Below are 22759 nucleotides of genomic sequence, written 5' to 3'. Positions count from 1 at the left end.
AGGAAAAAAGTCCTCACAATAGCAGCATTTGTACAGGACACATGAAAAGCTTCAGTAACATTCTCTATAGGTAATGAGGCATTTGAAGCTGGAAATGCTGATATTTTCAAATACCTAATAATGCTAGTTTAAATGAGAGGAATGCACTATCAAATCCATATTATCAGTGAACTTACTGTGACTTTATATATAAATGCAATCAAGTTACATGAAAATGCCTTGCTAGAATTTAAAAGTTTAATTAAATTACAATCAAGATGTCATTCCATACCTCAACAACTGGCCAATTTTAAACCATTATAGATTGCCTGATAAATGCTGACAATTAACATCAACTGACAATCTAGTTTATAAGACAGGAAGGTGGTCTATGTCTCTGTTTAATTTTAAACAAGGCTCTAATGTTGCAAATAATTTATAACTGTGCACATTTAACAATCCATACCCACTTTTTTAAAATTCAAAATTTATTATATTTTCTTTGACAATATAGGAAAGCTTTACTAGTCATACATATTATTAATCCCCTGGCACAAGCTGTAAAAGACATAGACCATCTAACTAGGCACAAGAACAAATTTCTTCCTCTACTTCTACATTAACTGTGGCCATTCAAACACAGTGCCCAGAGGTCTACCTTCAGAGAGTCTTCCTGAAAAGAGAAGTCTTCGTAGATAGCAGTGTTGAGCTCTGGAACATTAAGCGATAATTCAACATCATCCATGCAAAGTAAAATTTTGTTAATTTCAACCAGATAATCTGTAGGAAGAAGTGATGATCTAATTCCAGAAGCAAGTTGACCCATTTTCCTCTGTTGAACAGGGATTGCCTACAAAAACAGCAAAAAAAAAAAAAAAAAAAAAAAAAATATATATATATATATATAAATATATCTCTCTCTTAAAATACCCCCACAATGAATAATAACAATACAAGACTATTGTGTGAAGGAATGCAATATTATGAACTAAATTTTTAAAACTTAGTTTTAATGTGTTATATCATAAACCTACCTTGCAACAGAAACCCTTAACAATCTGTATTCTAATTTTCATCTACAGCATGCTATTAAACAGTATAAGTATGTTATTAATTTGACAGGCTTTAAGATCTATGTCATTTAAACTCAGCAAACAAAAAACATAACAATTCCTTTCTTGAGTTGTTGAAAGAATGAGAATATCCTGCCAATCATAAAGTTTTGTATGAAATAAAACATTTTGATACCATTATTATTTCACTCTTTTAAAAATATCACAATTTTAAAATTGGACCTCATTGCTAAAAATATAAACAAATTAAACATGTTTCCATAACACAACATGAAATGCACAAAGGGTTTTGATTAAAATAATATCCAAGTAATTCAGTATGTAATCTTAACTTCTGAGAATAATATTACAGAGCAGGAATATCCTACATTAGAAAATAGATCATGAAGTGTCATATTTAGACAGACTTGAGGCTCTATGGACTACTCATCTGCCCTAATATAGATTTTCTGGATCCTCTTCTCAGAGCTTTCTTCTTCATTTTTCTTTTTGGGGCTGGGGGACGGGACAGAGTGTTGCTCTGCCTCCCAGGCTGGAGTGCAGTGGTGTGATCTCGGCTCACTGCAACCTCTACCTCCCAGGTTCAAGCAATTCTCCTGCCTCAGCCTCCTGAGTAGCTGGGATTACAAGCATGCACCACCATGCCCAGCTAACTTTTGTATTTTTAGTAGAGATGAGGTTTCACCATGTTGGCCAGGCTGGCCTCGAACTCTTAACCTTAAGTGATAAGCTGACCTCAGCCTCCCAAAGTGCTGGGATTACAGGCATGAGCCACCATGCCCAGCCCTCTTCTCAGAGCTTTCTAAACAATAAAGTGCTCTCTGGGATGGACCGCCAGTCCTTCAGGAGTTCAAATCCTTTACTCCTAGATGGCCACAATTTAATAAATGCTGTCTATTACCACTTGCAAAGGGCCAAAGTGCAGCTGCTCATGAATTAAGGTACCCTCCTTGACACTTTCACTTCTCCTATGTTGAACTTCTAAAAAATGATAATCATCTGTAAATTCAAGATGATAGTTAAAATGATCACAAATGCATGTTAATTCAGTTAGTGATCTTGAAAATGGTTACAATCCAATCTCTAAATGAATCCAAGACTCATGACTAAAATCACTGAGTGGATAACATGGTGTTGAACCCAGAGGACTGCATTATTGCTGCCTAGAATTTGTTAAACTACTGCTTCCATCAATTGAGGGTAGTTCTGGATGGCCAAGTTAGAAGCAGGTCTATACATTTCTTGACTTTAACAACAGAACTAATTACACTTGTCTCCAAGATTAATTTTATTATCCTAATGCAACATGTTTAAATTTTGGTCAGAAAGCATTTCTAGATATTTACTCATATGTCTAAGGAAACAAATTCTGTGTTTTAAGCAAATATAAAAGAATGCTGAAATAAATAACATATCTACCCAGAAACCAGTTATGAATAAAAAGATGCTAAGTATTTTTTAAGAAAAGAAAAATCAAAAATAATTCTTTTGGATTTTCATTTCAAATAAGCCAGTGTTTTTATTTTGGAAGATCAGAAAACTAGGCTCAACTGTTCTCCCTCTTAACTTTAAGGAAAAGAAAATAGCCCAATGAAAGTATTTCTAGGTTGAGTAATCATGTCAAAAAAGTAAAACAGGAAACTGGGACCCATTTTCCTTCTTGGCTTCCCATCCATTAACCAAGATTTTGCTGAAAGGTCATCAGTTTTCCAAAAGACCAAAAAACTCCAGACATCCAACTACTTTATTATGCTTGTAGGGACATTTACCTTTGTAGTACTTTCCTCATTTAGCACCACATTTGTTTTTTAATCTGCTCCATTAGGTAAATGTTGGGAGCTACTTTTATACCTCAGCTACTACTACAAGACTGGAATTCCTGTGCTGCTTCTTCAGTTACATAATGGATTGTCATTCTGCAAGACCACATGTACCTGAAGCTTTAGAATAAACTAGGGAGGTTAGTAGGTATCATAAAGTTCCAAGTTTAAAAAATTCACATTCATTAAGACTGCCTCTTTTTCTTTTCAGACTATAGGACAATCCAGGATTTTTCTGAGCCTTCACACTCTTGCAGAAGCAGCAAGGCCGTTCAAGATTTAAACATGTGCTTTCTGTATTCCCAAAATAGATTTTTTTTTCCCCAAGAGAGTGATCAATCAAAATGCCCTAGGACTAAAAAAATGTCCTCGAGATCTGACCGAGACTTTACTTCTGGACAATTTTATTTTTAAAGAATTCTCCTAGGACACAGAAACACAAATATACTAGAGGTCAGTACTGAAATGAGACAGTGTTACATGATGTAGCTCACATCATATAGCAAAGTCCAGATTAAAGAGATTTTTAAGTGAGTGTTTTATTAAATTTCTAAGTTTTATTTTTACCAAACCATAGGAAAAACCTGGAACTAAACAGAATTGAATATTGATCAACTTTCTGGAGGATAAAAACTTTTTATATCCCAAAACAGAAACCCCTGAAAAATCACTAAGGAAAAACATAGTCACCTGTGGCTAAACAAAAATTTTAAATGGTTATATCTTAAAGGTAAAATAATTAGAAGATAAATATCAATAAGGTAATATTTTATAGCAATTATGGCAAGTGATTAATATCTTTATAAAGTGCTCATACATAATTTAAAAACAGTAATACTCTAGTAAACAAATTGGAAAAGGTCACTTAACATATATTTCAGATAAGACAATGAGTCCTGTAAACTTGTGCTTCTCAATCCTAATTGTACATTAAAATCATCCACAAATGTTTTGTGTTTTGTTTTTGTAAATGCCCACACCTAGGTCCAACCTGAGAGATTCTGATTTAATTGGTTCAGGAATTAGATTTGGGCACCATAGTTTTTTTAATTCTAATGTTCACAGTTAAGAATCACATCAGTTTGAAAACTATAGATTTGAAGTTTGTATCATAGTTGGCCTACCAATGTTAGTAAAGCCAGAATGAAATTAGCTTATATAGTATGTATTAGTACTTTTAACAAACAAATTTATTTATGTATTAAAAGCTGAAAACTTATTTCTATTTTGTGCCAGTAACAATTTCTGATTTCAGACCCAAAGATGAAAAAGATATGGCCTAGTTTGTAATCATGGAAAAATAAAAGCATATATTTTCGAAAAAAAAGAAAAAGATATGGCCTAAACTTGGAGAAGCATTAGGGAAGAAAGATATTTTAAAAAGTCGCAATAAAGCAGGGAACTATAATATAATCTGACAGAAGTTAGAAATAAAAATGGAGCTGAGTCTTAAAAGATAATGCATTTTTCAGCTAACCTAAAAAGATAAAACTCACTCTAGGGAATGGGAATAAAATTAATAAGTTCCCAGATGTGCTAAGGCACATGATGTGTTTAGGAAAATGTAAAGAAAACCAGCATAGCTGTACTACATGGGAAGTGACAGCAAATCAAAGACATAAGGAGCCAGGGGTCAGACTGAAGACTTTGTATGTCGTTATATTGACAAGCCTTGCATTTAAAGCTTTTTCTGTATTTTGCAATATTTTCCTAAACAGTTTCTTCGATGAAGGAATGACATGATCAGCCATGACTTCGGGGAGAATAACTGTGAGGAAGATACAAAGGATGTGCTAGAGTGAGAAAAAACAGACATAAGAATATGTCCATGGGATATAATATCATGGGAGAAAATCATTAGTCTAAATTATGGAAAGGATAGTGAAGTAAAATAAGCTAAGTCACTTTCTCATGGTCATAAAACAAGCAGCTGGTACAGCAATATCTAACTTCAGGTTCAAACCTGTATGTTGCTTCAAGCAGACTCAACAGTTTTAATGCCTACTCAGTGTGATGTGAGAAGATATGTGGGGAACAAGAAATAGTTAAGAAGGATGTTGAGGCTTCAGCCTTGAGAGAATGGCTAGTTTTTGAAGTATAGTCATGCATTGCTTAATAACAGGGACATGTTCTGAGAAATGTGTCTCTAGGTCATTTCATTGTCATGCAAACATCATAGAGTGCCCTTACACAAACCTAGATGGTGCAGCCTCCTGCACTCTTAGGCTGTGTGGTATAGTCAATTGCTCCTAGCCTAAACCTTTACAGCACATTATTGTACTGAATACTACAGGCAATTCTGAAACACAATTGGAAGTATTTATGTATCTAAACATATCTACACATAGAAAAGGTATAGTAAAAATACTGTACCATAATCGATCTACTTAATTTCCAAAGTCATCAAATAAAAATCGTTCTAGAAGGAACTACCAAAGAATGGACCCCAGGGAACAACAGCACACTTAAAATGCAGCTAGCAAGATTGCCATTTTAAAAAGAGCTGGAGCTGGGTATGATGGCCCACACCTGTAGTCCTAGCAACTTGGGAGGCTGACACAGGAGGATCACTTGAGTCTAGGAGTTCAAGAGCAGCCCGGGCAACATAGTGAGACCCCATCTTTAAAAAACAAGAAAAATATAAAGAAATAAAAAGGGAGCTGGTAGTGAATCTTCACTAGAATATAAATTATATTACATCACTTTCACAAACTTAGTTATTTTTAAACTAGAAACTTTTTTTTTCACGTAGCCAAGACCTTCACAAATAAAATATGGAATTGGAGGAAGCCACTTCTGAAATAGATAGATCTTTTAGGTTTGATAACATAATCAGAAATCCAAAAGAGATGGCCAATAATAAGGTTTTACATTTCTATTTTGAGCTCTGTGCCATCCAAAAGTATGAACACATCTAGTAACACACACTAGAAAGGAGAAGATGATATTCCAACTGGTGTGTTTTAAAGCATCTGTGATGCAGCATCACACATCTGAATGGCAAGAGTTAAGTAAGGTATTTAAATGCAACAGAGACTCTCCAGTCATAATACCTTAATTTTGTTGTATCTTGTATGCAAAAGTAATAACTGCAAACGGATCTTTTCTTTTTTATTATCTTCCATAGGTTGATGTAACATTTCTTCTCCTCTTTGTAGAACTTCCTCAATCTGGACTCTCTCCTCATCCATCTAAATTTTTAAAAGGAAAAAAAAATGACTCAAAAGAAAAATGCAAAAGGTCACTTCCTATCAGCTCATAAGGAGGAAAATTAACTTACTTAGTATAGTGTAAGTCAAGATATATTAACCTGAATGATCAAAAAATTTATGTTTTTTTAAAGATATTTTACATTTGAAGATAAAATATCTCAAAGAGAGTTTAGCAAACATTAGATAATACTAAGGATTATGTCTGGTTCAGAAACTGTGTCTATTTTCTTTTTAAGCACATAAATCATGTGACTTACATTGACATACAGAAAAAAACCACATTTGAATCTGTTTCATCATGTTTGACAGATTATATGGGTAAACATCACTGACATAAAAATAAAATTAATAGAAAAGAAAAATGAGAACACCATGGTTTTGAAATCTCCTTGAACCAACCTTTCCATCTTCATCACTGGATTCCAAGTGTTTTTCCACAACTTTTAACATATTTTCTAAGTCATTTTCTAATTTTTCCAAGTCAGAGAAAGGCACACCAGTTTCAAATGTTTCAGTGGTGACCAAACATTGGTATGATAATGGTTCCTGAGCAATTAGCAACTGTAGAAGGAAAAGAATTCTCTGAAAATAAATTTTTAATTTGACTTCCCATCATTAATCAGAGAGATGGGGTGTCAAGAGAGAAACTAACATTTTTTTAATTGACTTTCCTATTCAGCTCAGCTAACTTCGGTTTCATTCATTTATATGGCAATGATTTTACCAGTTCAGACTTCTCTGAATTACCCGTTTTCTCCAAACTCTAGCCAGGGATGTGACATAGTGTTGCAATTCATTGTGGCTGCCGGGAGTGTTGTGGCGTGGATTTGGAGACCACATGCGAGCACAGCAGGAAACTACGGCCATGATCCAGAAACTATCCTTACCATGGCCACAGAAAGGAAGAACAGCCACCCAGCCCCCAGCGCAGGGACACCTCACAGAATGTCTCCCAGTTAAGTTTCCTCAGTAGAATTCCCCTTGGATTTTCATATACAAATGTCAAAGAAGTGCATATTTCTCAATGTCATCTTTTCAGATAACATCTACATAGAAAAATTTTATATTTGTTTAACTAAAACTCAATAAAACAATTTAAATAAAATTAAATGCAGATAAATACCATCTGGGGTTTGCTAAGTATGGGAAAAGTAGCACTCTCTCATAAAGCTCCTATTTATTACCCTGTTAATTAAACGTCTAAAGCTCTTTTTTAAATTTATAAAATCAGGTAGTACTTTCCTACATTAGGATTAAACTGTGAAATTATCTGTAACTTTTAGATTTGTCATCATGTAAAACACAAAAAACAAGTTCTGTGGTGTGTGCAATGTGAACACATACATAGAGTGTGACCATAAAATAAAGGGTTTAATATTCATCCGTAGCTTGGGAATTAGTTTCATCATTTCATAACCAATTCTAACCTTTGACTGAGTCTTTGAAATCTTTTCTCAAATAGGTTATTTTCTTCAATACTAATTGCTTGTTTTCTCTCCTTCGTACCCACAATCACAAATAAATACGGACAAATGCTCCATTCAAAGAAAAAGTGATTAAAAACATTTTAATTTAAAAATTGTTGGCTGGGTGCAGCAGCTCACACCTGTAATCCCAGCACTTTGGGAGCCAAGGCGGGTAGATCACTTGAGGTCAGCAGCTCGAGACCAGCCTGGCCAAGATGGTGAAACCCTATCTCTCCTGAAAAAAATACAAAATTTAGCTGGGCATGGTGGCAGTTGCCCGTAATCCCAGCTACTCGGGAGGCTGAGGCCCGAGAATAGCTTGCACCCAGAAGGCGGAGGTTGCAGTGAGATCATGCCACTGCACTCCAGTCTGGGTGACAGAGAGAGAAAATAATAAAATTAAAATAACAAAACAAAAATTGTTGATGTATGTACTGTATGACTATCATTTAGATACATACCCATAGGAAAAATGGTTTACTCTAAAAACATAATTACTCACTTTGGCACTTTTGATATGTTGAGACACCTTTTCAAAGTTCCTATTCAGCTCAGCTAACTTTGGTTCTACAAGCTCCCTGCTTGAGCTTCCACGGGCATTCATCAAAATAAGGGCTTGATCGCGGACATTTTCAACCTGGAGGCTGGCATCATCCAGCTCAGATACTAAACGCTAAGTATAAGAAAACACAAAATTATCTCATGGGAAAAATCAAACCCAAACATGAGTGTGATGCTTATACAGAATGAAACGGAGTTTAAATAAATATCTGGGATCCCCAGTAAGAGATTTCAGCATAATCAACCAGGTGAGAGCTGTTCACATAGGACTCATTGGAGAACACAGAGGTAAGTAACTCTCAGTGGAAATACAGAAGTGAGACTCGCTAGAGAATACAAAAGTATGTAAGACTCATTGGAGAGTACAGAAGTAAGACAGACTCATTGGAGAATACAAAAGTAAGTAAGACTCACTGGAGAATACAGAAGTAAGCAGCGCTCAATGGAGAATACAAAAGTAAGCAAGACTCATTGGCATCTTATGTGAATAGCTCTTACTCTGGTTGATTGTGCTGAAATCTCTTACTAGTCTTTCAATTTCAATTCAAGTTCGTCTGTTATTGAGTTTGTCTCTTATTGTCTCAGTTTCTCTCATCAAAATAAATGTTAATGAATCTAATGCTTGGGAGGAATGAGAGCGTAAGTAACTTAGAGCATTCCACAGGAGAAAACATGACAATGAAACATTCCACTCCCAAAAGTGTTACTGATGTCTCTATGTTTGCTACCTTCACAATTTCTTCCCGTTTACTTGCTGGTTTCTTTTCAATTTCATCCAATAGAGCTTCAGCTTGATACAGCCAGGTACTTATGTGAGCCACATTTCCATCAAATATTTCTAGCTGGTTCTGATGGTTCTACAAAGGAATTAATAAAATGCTTACATAACCATATGAAATATTTAAGATGATAATCTTAAAAGACATTTAAAAGACCTTCAAAGAGCAAACTGTATCATGAATTTAAAGAAGAGCTTTCACCTTCCTGCAGGGCTCTTCTTCAGTGAATAAATCTCATTCCTAAAAATGCATAACTATGGTGCTTAACACTTTTTAAATTTATTTGATTTACACCTCAACACAATAAAAAGTTGAAGCAGAATAAAAGGTGAAAGTTTCTTTTTCAATTTCAATGCAAGTTCATCTCTTATTCCTTATTCTTATATTACAACTGATCTGATTTACCCTCTTCAATCTTTTTTTTTTTTTTTTTTTTTTTTTTTGAGATGGAGTATTACTCTGTCGCCAGGCCGGAGTATAGTGGCACAATCTCAGCTCACTGCAACCTCCACCTTCCGGGTTCAAGTGATTCTCCTGCCTCAGCCTCCCAAATAGATGGGACTGCAGGCGTGCACCACCACACTCAGCTAATTTTTGTATTTTTAGTAGAGACGGGGTTTCACCATGTTGGCCACGATGGTCTCGATCTCTTGACCTCGTGATCCACCCGCCTCAGCCTCCCAAAGTGCTGGGATTACAGGTGTGCACCACTGCACCTGGCCCATATTTTTTAAAAACTCATTTAAGGAATAATTTTTAAAAATGATGAAAATATGAATTGAAAAAGATTCTGTATGCTCTGCTCAAAGGACAGTGCCTTTGTCTCCTTACCTCAGTATCACCAGCCCTTAATATTACATCTGGCACAGACCACAGCAAGATGTACTGAAACAAGACATGAAATGTGCTTGACAGAACACATTTGAAAACAGAAGCAAGAGTTAAGCAGATTATGACTGGGAAAAACAGTTAATCTAAGGCAAGAAGTTAGAGTGTGACCAAAAAGGGTAACAAGGCTTATGATGAAATTAACCTTTAGCAATTATATTTTGTGAGATAAAAGAAACTGGAAAATGCTTAGACAGTAAAAGTTTTTACAAAGAAAGAAATTATTAATCTATATGAAAAATAGTTGAAAAAAGAAAATGTAGGCTGGGTGTGGTGGCTCACGCCTGTAATCCAGTACTTTGGGAGGTCCCGATGGGAGGATTACTTGACCTAAGGAATTCAAGACCAGCCTGAACAACATGGTGAAACCACCCTCTACAAAAAATAAAAAAATTAGCCGGGTGTGGTGGTGCATGATGGTAGTCCCAGCTACTCGCAAGGCTGAGGTGGAAGGATCACCTGAGCCTGGGGAGGTCGAGGTTGCAGTGACCCATGATCATACCACTGCACTCCAGCATGGGTGACAGAGTGACACCTAGCCTCAAAAAAAAAAAAAAAAGTGAACAAATAAACGATATAAAAATAAAAGAAACTTGCACTTGTACCCCTGAACTTAAAATAAACATTTAAAAAAAAGAAAATGTGAACTAATAAATGATATGAGAAAATATCAACAGTGATCTGGATTCTAAGTAGGTAGAACTGATGAGCGCCAGACTTGTTTACCCCTATTAAGCAGGTAAATCAAATGTTCTAACAGCACAAGAAAGATACTGCTTGAATGGAGAGTCTGAAAGGTATAGACTGAAGAATACAGAAATAAGGGCCATAAGAATGTGAAATAAAGCTAGTAATTAAAAATTAATATATAAAATATTTAATGAGCATATTCTTGAGCCAAGAATCTCATATTCACTATTATATTCAATATTTAACAACTCTGTTAGGTATATACCTTTGTTCTCATTCTGTACATATGGAAATTGAAGCTTAGTAACATTAAGTAACTTAGCTAAGGTTAAGCAGATAATAAGTCATGGACTGTGGATATAAATCTGTTAGGGATCATGAGCAAAGCCCATGCTCTTCATTGCCCTACACACCCTGATGAATTTAAATAAATATTCAAACACACAATAATGTATTTTTGATGTCTCTATCCATTACCTAGTAATTCTATAAATTTGATAAAAGTCCTATCTCAGGTATTTCAGAATTAAAAAAAAATTTATAAATGACAATGCCTTCCTCAGCAGAGGAGGGTGGGGTGGCCATATATTCACAGTTAGTATCATAGGAACATAAAACCACTATAAAAATTAAGTGGTAACTATTTCCACGAGATAATTTACAGAGTAGTGGCATAACCAAAGACTAACACATATACAATATTTAATAATTATAATCATAGCAAAATCTAAAATTGGTTGTTTTGCATATAGTTATTTAAGAGCACTACATGTTTAAGGCTCATAATTAATCATTGCAAAACTGTATGAGATAGATATAATAATGTCCATTTTACAAATCAAACAACTGAGGTTTAGAGAATGTTTAAGTAACTTAACCAATGTTACTGAGCTAGTAGTGAAAATTTTTACATAGGCCATCAGATGCTAGAACCTGTGCTCTTAACCAGTAAGCCATTATTCAAACACTATAAAGATTATATATAAAAATAGCTTCTGATAGTATAAAAACCAAATACAATATGAAATCATTAAAATAAAACAAATAAGGTGCATTTCCTAAAATATGAAAGTACCTCATTCCATGCAGATCATGAATATTTAGAAACACTGTAAATTCTTTCTAGTTATTACCTTTCCAAAGAAAAAATAAAACCTAGTCTAATGAAATTAATTCACAAGCAAAACATCACTGTGACACACAGTAAACAGGATTTGAAATTTAATCACAGTTGTATCCATTTAAAAAATAACTAGAAGAGAGGAGAAGATTTCATCAACTTTTTCCTGAGACATACCATCAAGGTATTGCACCAATCTTCAGTCCAGGTACGAACTCGGCTCCACCCAGCATTAAGGACACAGAGCCTCTCTTCTAAAATAGGCTCACTGCCCTCAATCAAGTTTTGCAGGGCAGCACTACTCTCTGTGATGGTATTTAAATCAGCTTTTCTCTTTTCCAGATCCCTCAGAACATTCTAGAAAATAAAAACACCAAGACCTACTTGATCTTCAGAATATTGTAAGAGTGTATGCAACCTTAAATTATTAAAAACTTTTCTGCCACATATACAAAGTAGTCCATGATAGTCCATGACTCCCTAGATAATTTACAATGTCAAAGTTTACAAAATTCCCAAACTTATTAACATAGTAAGAATTCTTAAGTTCCAAATGGAAAACAAAATGTGTAATTCAACACATACCAATGAGTGTAACACACTCAGCTGTGGGAAAGCAATTATTTCATTTATTTAAATATAAATCCATTTATTACATATGAATGCCAATTACCTTCATCATCACTCTAAATGCAAAGGCTCAATTTCATTTTCAGTAACTACAGGCTGGCAAAGCAGAAGGATCCTAGAACGCACAACTTAAAAAAATTCACAATGAATTTTTCTCCTAGATTACCAGAGGAAACTATAGATGTGTACTATAGGTACTTGCAAGGATAACATCTTATAGCTGGGTGATTTCACATATAATATGATGAATAAACATTACAAAAAAAATTTCATGTAAGTAATTCACAAGAGAACAGCAAGTCTAAGCTTTGGTCTTACAACTGTCATAAGTGCAAAGATAATACTCTGGATGGTATGCTCTTTCAATCAAAAAGCAATATGCATGTATCTACCCTACTGCTACTATTATTGACTATTTTTTAAATCAATATTTAAACCAATCATTTTAAGGAGCTCAAGTTTATATTTCTACATTAAATCACACCTTGGAAAGCATACCAATTACAAATTCACAGGTGAGTCCAGGTTTAAACACTCACTTGGCCATGTCAATTACTGGTATATTTATGAAGGAACTGAAATACTACTTTCCAATGTTCTTCTCTAGCAAGGGGAGAACAAATAAAGGATACCCAATAGCCATGCTCTCAGCAATTATTAATAAGAATCTTTCATTTCTTCAGTGGGTATGTAATGATTGACTAGAATAGCATTTAAGAACTATAAAAAATAAAGAACTACAAGTAATTATATCTAAATAGTACACATCCTTTTTTATAGTAAAAAAGATTACATTGAAAATAGTGATATTTAAGTTATGGAATAAAAACAGTATTCAGAAATGAAAATATTATTTAAGGTTTGCATTGAAAATAATTTTACATAACCTTTAAGTGCAAATATATTAAAATGTTGTGAAATCTTAATGTTCCTTAAATCTGAAAAGACAATGATAAAAAGATGGTGGTTATGTTATTAATACATACTGATGTTTCATTTGGTTTAACCTAATGAAGAGAATGTGCTGTGAATTTGTGACTTGTATATATCATCTTTATTATTTCAATTCTGAAATAAGATTAAATGGAAACTTGAGAGCATATTGTTCCAAAAGAAACAAATTTTTCATTTCTTTCAGTCTTTACCTAAAAAAGCTACGAGAATCAGCTGAAAAACCAATTGAATTTATGAGTACACAAACATGGATGTTTAAAAATTAAATATATAAAATCAATATCACCTATGTACCAACAATAAGCACTCTGTAAAAAAAAGAAAAGTATATTTTTACATAGCAATAAAAACAGATGTGTAGGAATAAACTCCTGTGCATATACGAATAATGTTTACAAAGAAAAAAATCAAAACATTATGTAGGAATGCGAAAGAATTTAGGAGAAAAATGAGACATATATGTTACCAAACAGAATTAATATTAACAAACATATCAATTCTGCACTAAACAAATGTATGAATTTAAGGCAATTCAAATCAAAATTTCCAATAGAATTTAAGAATTTAACAATAAAAATTCTAAAGTTCATATAAGATATATACCAAAAATGAAGCATAAAGAGAAGGAATCCATTAACTGCAGTTAAAATATACTATAAAACATGGCTAAACAGTCTAAAAACTGGTACATTTCATGGGGCCAGATCAGTGAAGCAGAGAACAATGAAAGGCAACAGGAAAATAAGAATTTATGAACTTAGCATGTCAAATCCATGGAGACAAGGTTAATTACTCAACCAATAGTGCTAAGATAATTGGTTATCCTTTTGGAAAGATGGTTAGAGCCTTACCTCATGAAATACACCAAAATAAATTCCGGAAAGATTAGTGCATTAAAGGTAAAAAGATGAAACTATAAAAGAGTTAGTAGAGGAGGTGGTTGGCAAGATGGCCAAATAGGAACAGCTCCAGTCTGCAGCTTCCAGCAAGACCAATACAGAATGCAGGCGATTTCTGCATTTCCAACAGAGGTACTTGTTTCATCTCACTGTAACTGGTTAGACAGCGGGTGCAGCCCACGGAGGGCGTCGCTTCACCAGGGAAGCGCGAGGGGTTGGGGAACTCCCTCCCCCAGCCAAGGGAAGCCATGAGGGACTGTGCCGTGAGGTACGGTGCTATCCAGCCAAGATACTACACTTTTTTCAAGGTCTTCGCAACCCACAGACCCAGAGATTGCCCGGGTGCCTACATCACCAGGGCCCAGGGTTTCAAGCACAAAACTGGGTGGCTGATTGGGGAGACACCGAGCTAGCTGCAGGTGTTTTTTTTTTCATACTGCAGTGGTGCCTGGAACACCAGCAAGACAGAACCATTCACTCCCCTGGAAAGGGAACTGAAGCCAGGGAGCCAAGTGGTCTAGCTCAACAGATTCCACCCCCATGGAGCCCAGCAAGCAAAGATCCAACGACTGGAAATTCTCGCTGCCAGGACAGCAGTCTGAAGTTGACTTGGAATGCTGGAGCTTGGTGGGGAGAGGGGCATCTGCCATTACTGAGGCTTGAGTAGGCAGTTTTCCCCTCACAGTGTAAACAAAGCCTCCAGGAAGTTCAAACTGGGCAGAACCCACCACAGCTCAGAAAAGCCTCTGTAGCCAGACTGTCTCTCTAGATTCCTCCTCTCTGGGCCAGGCATCTCTGAAAGAAGGGCAGCAGCCCCAGCCAGGGGCTTACAGAGAAAATTCCCATCTCCTTGGGACACAGCATGTGGGGGAAAGGGCAGCTGTGAGCAAAGCTCCAGCAGACTTAAACATTCCTGCCTGCCAGCTCTGAAGAGAGCAGTGGATCTCCCATCACAGAGCTCGAACTCGGCTAAGGGACAGACCTCAAGTGGGTCCCTGACCCCTGTGCCTCCTGACTGGGAGAAACCTCCCAGCACGGGTCAACAGACACCTAATGTAGGAGAGCTCCAGCTGGTATATGTCGAGTGTCCCTCTGGAACAAAGCTTCCAGAGGAAGGAGCAGGGAGCAATCTTTGCTATTCTGCAGCTTCCACTGCTGACACCCAGGCGAACAGGGTCTGGGGTGGACCTCCAGCAAACTCCAGCAGACCTGCAGCAGAGGGGCCTGACTGTTAGAAGGAAAACTAACAAACAGCAACAACATTAACATCAACAAAAAGAACGACCACGCAAAAACCCCATTCAAAGGTCACCAACATCAAAGATCAAAGGTAGATAAATCCACAAAGATGAGGAAAAACCAGCACAAAAATGCTGAAAATTCCAAAAACCAGGATGCCTCTTCTCCTCCAAAGAATCAGAACTCCTTGCTAGCAAGGGAACAAAACTGGATGGAAAATGAGTTTGATGAATTGACAGAAGTAGGCTTCAGAAAGTGGGTAATAACAAACTCCTCCAAGCTAATGGAGCATGTTCTAACCCAATGCAAGGAAGCTAAGAACCTTGATAAAAGGTTACAGAAACTGCTAACTAGAATAACCAATTTAGAGAAGAACATAAATGACCTGATAAAGCTGAAAACACAGCACGAAAACTTCACGAGGCATACACAAGTAATAGACGAATCGATCAAGTGGAAGAAAGGATATCAGAGATTGGAGATCAACTTAATAAAATAAAGTGTGAAGATAAGATTAGAGAAAAAAGAATGAAAATGAACAAACAAAGCCTCCAAGAAATATGAGACTATGTGAAAAGACCAAACCTACATTTGATTGGCGTACCCAAAAGTGACAGGGAGAATGGAACAAAGTTGGAAAACACACTTCAAGATATTCTGCAAGAGAACTCCCCCAACCTAACAAGACAGGCCAACATTCAACTTTAGGAAATACAGAGAATGCCACAAAGATACTCCTCCTCGGGAAGAGCAACCCCAAGACACATTATTGTCAGATTCACCAAGGTTGAAATGAAGGAAAAAATGATAAGGGCAGCCAGAGAGAAAGGTTAGGTTACCTACAAAGAGAAGCCCATCAGACTAATGCAGATTGCTTTGCAGAAAACCCACAAGCCAGAAGAGAATGGGGGCCAACATTCAATGTTCTTAAAGAAAAGAATTTTCAACCCAGAATTTCATATCCAGCCAAACTAAGCTTCATAAGCAAAGGAGAAATAAGATCCTTTACAGACAAGCAAATGCTGAGATATTCTGTCACCACCAGGCCTGCCTTACAAGAACTCCTGAAGGAAGCACTAAATATAGAAATGAAAAACTAGTACCAGCCACTGCAAAAACATGCCAAAATGTAAAAACCATGGACACTATGAAGAAACTGCATCAACTAATGGGCAAAATAACCAGCTAACATCATAATGACAGGATCAAATTCATACACAACAATATTAACCTTAAATGTAAATGAGCTAAATGCCCCAATTAAAAGACACAGACTGGAAAACTAGATAAACAGCCAAGACCCATCAGTGTGCTGTACTCAGGAGACCCATCTCTTGTGCAAAGACACACATAGACTCAAAATAAAGGAATGGAGGAATATTTACCAAACAAATGGAAAGCAAAAAAAAAAAAAAAAAAATGCGGGGCTTGCAATCCTTGTCTCTGATAAAACAGACTTTAAACCAACAAAGATCAAAAAAGACAAAGAAGGGCATTACATAATGGTAAAGGGATCGATGCAACAAGAAGAGCTAACTATCCTAAATATATATGCACCCATTACAGGAGCACCCAGATTCATAAAGTAAGTTCTTAGAGACCTACGAAGAGACTTAGACTTCCACACAATAATAGGTGGAGACTTTAATGCCCAACTGTCAATATTAGACAGATCAGTGAGGCAGAAAATTAACAAGGATATTCAGGCCTTGAACTCAGCTCTGGACCAAATGGACCTAATAGACATCTACAGAACTCTCCACCCCAAATCAACAGAATATACATTCTTCTCAGCACCACATAGCATTTATTCCAAAATTGACCACATAATTGGAAGTAAAACACTCCTTAGCAAATGCAAAAGAATAGAAATCATAAGAAACAGTCTCTCAGACCACAGTGCAATCAAATTAGAACTCAGGATTAAGAAACTCACTCAAAACCGCACAACTACATGGAAACTGCACAACCTGCTCCTGAATGACTTCTGGGTAAATAACAAAATTAAGGCAGAAGTAAGTAAGTTCTTTGAAACCAATGGGAACAAAGACACAACATAACAGAATCTGGGACACAGCTAAAGCAGTGTTTACAGGGAAATCTACAGCACTAACTGCCCACATGAGAAAGCAGGAAAGATCTAAAATCGACTCCCTAATATCACAATTAAAAGAACTAGAGAAGCAAGAGCAAACAAATTCAAAAGCTAGCAGAAGACAAGAAATAACTAAGAGCAGAGCAGAACTGAAGGAGATAGAGACACAAAAAACCCTTCAAAAAAATCAGTGAACCCAGAAGCTGGTTTTTTGAAAAGACTAATAAAATAGATAAGCCACTAGCCAGACTAATAAACAAGAAAAGAAAGAAGAATCAAATAGTCACACACAAAAAAAGATAAAGGGGATATCACCAATGATCCCACAGAAATACAAACTACCATCAGAAAATACTATAAGCACCTCTACAAAAATGAACTAGAAAATGTAGAAGAAATGGGTAAATTCCTGGACACATACATCCTCACAAGACTAAACCTGGAAGAAGTTGAATCCCTGAATAGACCAACAACAAGTTCAGAAATTGAGGCAATTAATAGCCTACCAACCAACAAAAGCCCAGGACCAGATGGATTCACAGCTGAATTCTACTAGAGGTACTAAGAGGAGCTGGTACCATTCCTTCTGAAACTATTCCAAACAATAGAAAAAAAGGGACTCCTCCCTAACTCATTTTATGAGGCCAGCATCATCCTGATACCAAAACCTAGCAGAGACAAAACAAAAAAAAAGAAAATTTCAGGCCAATATCCCTGATGAACATCAATGTGATAATCCTCAATAAAATACTGGCAAACTGAATCCAGCAGCATATCAAAAAGTGTATCCACCATGATCAAGTTGGCTTCATCTCTGGGATGCAAGGCTAGTTCAGTGCAAATCAATAAATGTAATCAATACACAAATCAATAAATGTAATCCATCACATAAGCAGAACCAATGACACAAACCATATGATTATCTCAATAGATGCACAAAAGGCCTTCGATAAAATTCAACACCGCTTCATGCTAAAAAAAACACTAAATAAACTAGGTATTAACTGAACATATCTCAAAATAATAAGAGCTATTTATGACAAAGCCACAGCCAATATCATATTGAATGGGCAAAAGCTGAAAGCATTCCTTTTGAAAACCAGCACAAGACAAGGATGCCCTCTCTCACCACTCCTATTGAACATAGTATTGGAAGTTCTGGCCAGGGCAATCAGGCAAGAGAAAGAAATAAAGCGTATTCAAATAGGAAGAGAAGAAGTCAAATTGTCTCTGTTTGCAGATGACACAATTGTATATTTAGAAAACTCCATAGCCTCAGCCCAAAAACTCCTTAGGCTGATAAGCAATTTCAGCAAAGTCTCAGGATACAAAATCAATGTGCAAAAATCACAAGCATTCCTATACACAATAATAGAGAGCCAAATCATGAGTGAACTCTCCTTCACAGTTGCTACAAAGAAAATTAAATAGCTAGGAATACAACTTACAAGGGATGTGAAGGACCTCTTCAAGGAGAACTACAAACCACTGCTCAAGGAAATCAGAGAGGACACAAATAAATGGAAAAACATTCCATGCTCACGGATAAGAAGAATCAATATCGTGAAAATGGCCATACTGCTCAAAGTAATTTTTAAATTCAATGCTATTCCCATCAAACTACCATTGACTTTCTTCAGAGAATTAGAAAAAAACACTTTAAATTTCATACGGAACCAAAAAGAGCCCATATAGCCAAGAAAATCCTAAGCAAAAAGAACAAAGCTGGAGGCATCCACCTGACTTCAAACTACACTATCAGGCTACAGTAACCAAAACAGCATGGTACTGGTACCAAAACAGATATATAGACCAATGGAACAGAACAGAAGCCTCACAAATAACACCACACATCTATAACTAACTGATCTTTGACAAATCTGACAAAAACAAGCAATGGGGAAAGGATTCCCTATTTAATAAATGGTGTTGGGAAAACAGGCTAGCCATATGCAGAAAACTGAAACTGGACCCCTTCCTTACACCTTATCCAAAAATTAACTCAAGATGGATTAAAGACTTAAACATAAGACCTAAAACCATAAAAACCCTAGAAGAAAACCTAGGCAATACCATTCAGGACACTGGCATGTGCAAAGACTTCATGATTAAAACACCAAAAGCAATGGCAAAAAAAGCCAGAATTGATAAATAAGATCTATAAACTAAAGAGCTTCTGCAGAGCAAAAGAAAGTACCATCATAGTGAACAAGAAACCTAGAGACTGGGAGAAAGTTTTTGCAATCTATCCATCTGACAAAGAGCTAATATCCTGAATCTACAAGGAACTTAAACAAATTTACAAGAAAAAACAAACAACTCCATCAAATAGTAGGTGAAGGATATGAACAGGCACTTCTCAAAAGAAGACATTTATGTGGCCAACAAACATGAAAAAAAGCTCATCATCACTGGTCATTAGAGAAATGCAATTCAAAACCACAATGAGATACCATCTCACACGAGGTAGAATGGTGATTATTAAAAAGTCAGGAAACAACAGATGCTAGAGAGGATGTGGAGAAATAGAACACTTTTACACTGTTGGTGGGAGTGTACATTAGTTCAACCATTGTGGAAGAGGTGATTCCTCAAGGATCTAGAACCAGAAATATCATTTGACCCAGAAATCCCATTACTGGGTATATACTCAAAGGATTATAAATCATTCTAATCTAAAGACATGCCCACGTATGTTTATTGCAGCACTATTCACAATAGCAAAGACTTGGAATCAACCCAAATGCCCATCAATGTTAGACTGGATAAAGAAAATGTGGCACATATATACCATGGAATACTATGTAGCTATTAAAAATATGAGTTCATGTCCTTTGCAGGGACCTGGATGAAGTTGGAAACTATCATTCTCAGTAAGCTAACACAGGAACAGAAAACCAAACACCACATGTTCTCACTCATAAGTGGGAGTTGAACAATGAGAACACATGGACACAGGGAGGGGAACATCACACACTGAGGCCTGTTGGGGGGTGGGGGTCTAGGGGAGGGATAGCATTAGGAGAAATACCTAATGTAGATGACAGGTTGATGAGTGTGGGAAATGACCCTGGCACATGTATACCTATGTAACAAACCTACACGTTCCGCACATGTATCCCAGAACTTAAAGTATAACAATTAAAAAAAAAAAGCTAGTAGAAAAAATAAGTAAATAATTAAATGAACCTGGAGTGGAGGTGGTCTTTCTAAGCACTAAAGGCAGAAATAATGAAGAAAAAGATGGATTTTGTTCATTAAAAAATATTCAGAAGGGTTTACTTTTTTCAAAAAAAAACAAAAAAGGAAGCTACAGTAATAAAAAAATTTGTTTGCAATCAAACACAACTCACTAAGCATTGATAATCAGAAGAGATAAAAAGCTCCAAATTAAAAGACCAATTTGGTGATAAAAAATGGCCAGAATTAGAGGAAAAAGCGGTATTTTTAACAGCGCTATAGAAGACCTATAAACTTGTCAAAAATGTTCTAATTAAATAACCGAAACATGATGTCAAGTAGAAATTCTCATTCGCATGTGGTGGGTGCACTATTTCTGAAGGACAATTGCATAATATGTATAAGACTTAAAAATGGATATATTCCTGTCCCTTGATCAATACTTTTAGGGTTAAGAATTTATCCTCAGGAAATAATTATGAATGTATGATATGGCTTAGTATATTCACCACAGCATTATCTATAATAGTGAAAATCGTAATAATTTAAATGGACATGAATAGAGAAATGAGAAAATAAAAAAATTAAGAATGAAATACTATGCATATCTCTAATATGCTATACAAAAACAAGTACAGGTAAAGAAAAATGCTAAAGATGTAAGTTTTTAAAAGAAGGTCAATAAATGCTAGTTACAACAAAATCTATTTTTAAATATATGCTTTTGCATGTGCACATCGAAATGTGCCCAAAAAAATGAAAAAAATAACAGTATTGTTTGATTATAGGTGATTTTTGCTCCTGTTTTTTTGTATTACACTACGCAAATTTCATTCAAACAGCTCCTATTACTTATGTTACTAATAAAAAAAAGTAATGATTTTCAAAGTATACTGCACAAGGAAGATAATATGTCCTTGAAAAACTTAAATTTAACAAAAATAAAGTTTGGTGTCTTTGTTTTGCATTCATCCACAATACACTGATGACTTGCAATGTTCATTTCCCTCATACATTCCTTTCTTCACTTGCTTTACACTTACACAGCTCATGGCATGATCACGCTTTTCATGAGCTTTTTTCTAAACTGAGAATAGTCTTTCCAGTGTCTACTATCTTAACTTTCTCCCAGCTGTCATCTCCACAGAACATTCAAAGTAAGCAGGAGTTGTGTCGCCCCACAACCTCTCAGCACCTTCTCCTCAAGGCCCACAGCAAACATGTAGAGCTGTAGAGGGTGTCAAACTGATACTTGTGGCTTTATATAAACATCAGTCACAGTATTGATCATTTATATTCAGCACTTCCCACTAGTATACTTGCTTCTTTCTCAGGAAAGAGATTTAGGAAAACAGAATGCCTTGTTAAAAGAACTACTCGTGTTCCATTCAATTCTTTGTCTACTGCAGAAGCCAGAACCAGCAAATCAACTTTCTAATCTGTGATTTCAAAGTACAGGGTTAAAGAAAACTCTTGTATTGATTTTTTAAAACTCTATTCTTATGTTCTTTACATCTGTAAGTTTGCAATAGAAAGATTAGTTATTGGTTTTAAAATGTTATTAAAGAGGAATTAAACTTAGCACAATTCTTTGTAAATACTCTGTAAATATGTGTCATTGATTTTGAAGATGGTGAATTAGGCTTTTAAGTACTATATAAATATAATACCTATAAAGGCCTTGATGATCCATGAATGTAATGCTTTTGGAATCAAGATAAAAATATCTTATTAAAAGAGCTGTTTTACAAATAACCTCATTAAAAAGTGGGCAAAGAAAATGGACACTTTACAAAGACATACTAGCAGCCAACAACACATGAAAAAATGCTCAACATCACTAACATTAGAGAAATGCAAATTGAAACCACAATGAAATACCATCTCACACCATTCAGAACGGCTATTATTAAAAAGTCAAAAAATAACAGATGTTGGCAAGGTTGCAGAGAAAAAGCAACACTTTTTTTTTTTTTGAGACGGAGTCTTGCTGTCGCCTAGGCTAGAGTGCAGTGGCATGATCTCGGCTCACTGCAGGCTCCGCCCCCCCAGGGTTCACACCATTCTCCTGCCTCAGCCTCCCGCATAGCTGGGACTACAGGCGCCCGCCACCTCGCCTGGCTAATTTTTTGTATTTTTAGTAGAGACGGGGTTTCACCATGTTAGCCAGGATG

General features: G+C 35.8%; 1 protein-coding gene across 3 annotated transcripts in view; it reads right to left on the bottom strand.

Moving 5' to 3' along the window:
- UTRN (utrophin) overlaps positions 1 to 22759 on the bottom strand; it is a 516343-nt gene that overhangs the window by 337123 nt on the left and 156461 nt on the right. For all 3 annotated transcript variants that reach the window (XM_055266343.2, XM_055266390.2, XM_055266360.2), the window contains exons 34-39: positions 11766 to 11945; positions 8840 to 8968; positions 8053 to 8223; positions 6484 to 6645; positions 5926 to 6063; positions 638 to 829 (exon numbers count right to left, since the gene is read on the bottom strand). In XM_055266343.2, the coding sequence (XP_055122318.1) occupies positions 638 to 829; positions 5926 to 6063; positions 6484 to 6645; positions 8053 to 8223; positions 8840 to 8968; positions 11766 to 11945 (972 nt within the window). The remainder of the gene's footprint in view (positions 1 to 637; positions 830 to 5925; positions 6064 to 6483; positions 6646 to 8052; positions 8224 to 8839; positions 8969 to 11765; positions 11946 to 22759) is intronic.

Source organism: Symphalangus syndactylus, chromosome 2, assembly GCF_028878055.3.
Source record: "Symphalangus syndactylus isolate Jambi chromosome 2, NHGRI_mSymSyn1-v2.1_pri, whole genome shotgun sequence".
In the NCBI taxonomy this organism is placed as follows: domain Eukaryota; kingdom Metazoa; phylum Chordata; class Mammalia; order Primates; family Hylobatidae; genus Symphalangus; species Symphalangus syndactylus.
The sequence above is the reverse complement of the archived record's forward strand: the minus strand, read 5'-3'. Positions and strand labels throughout refer to the sequence as shown.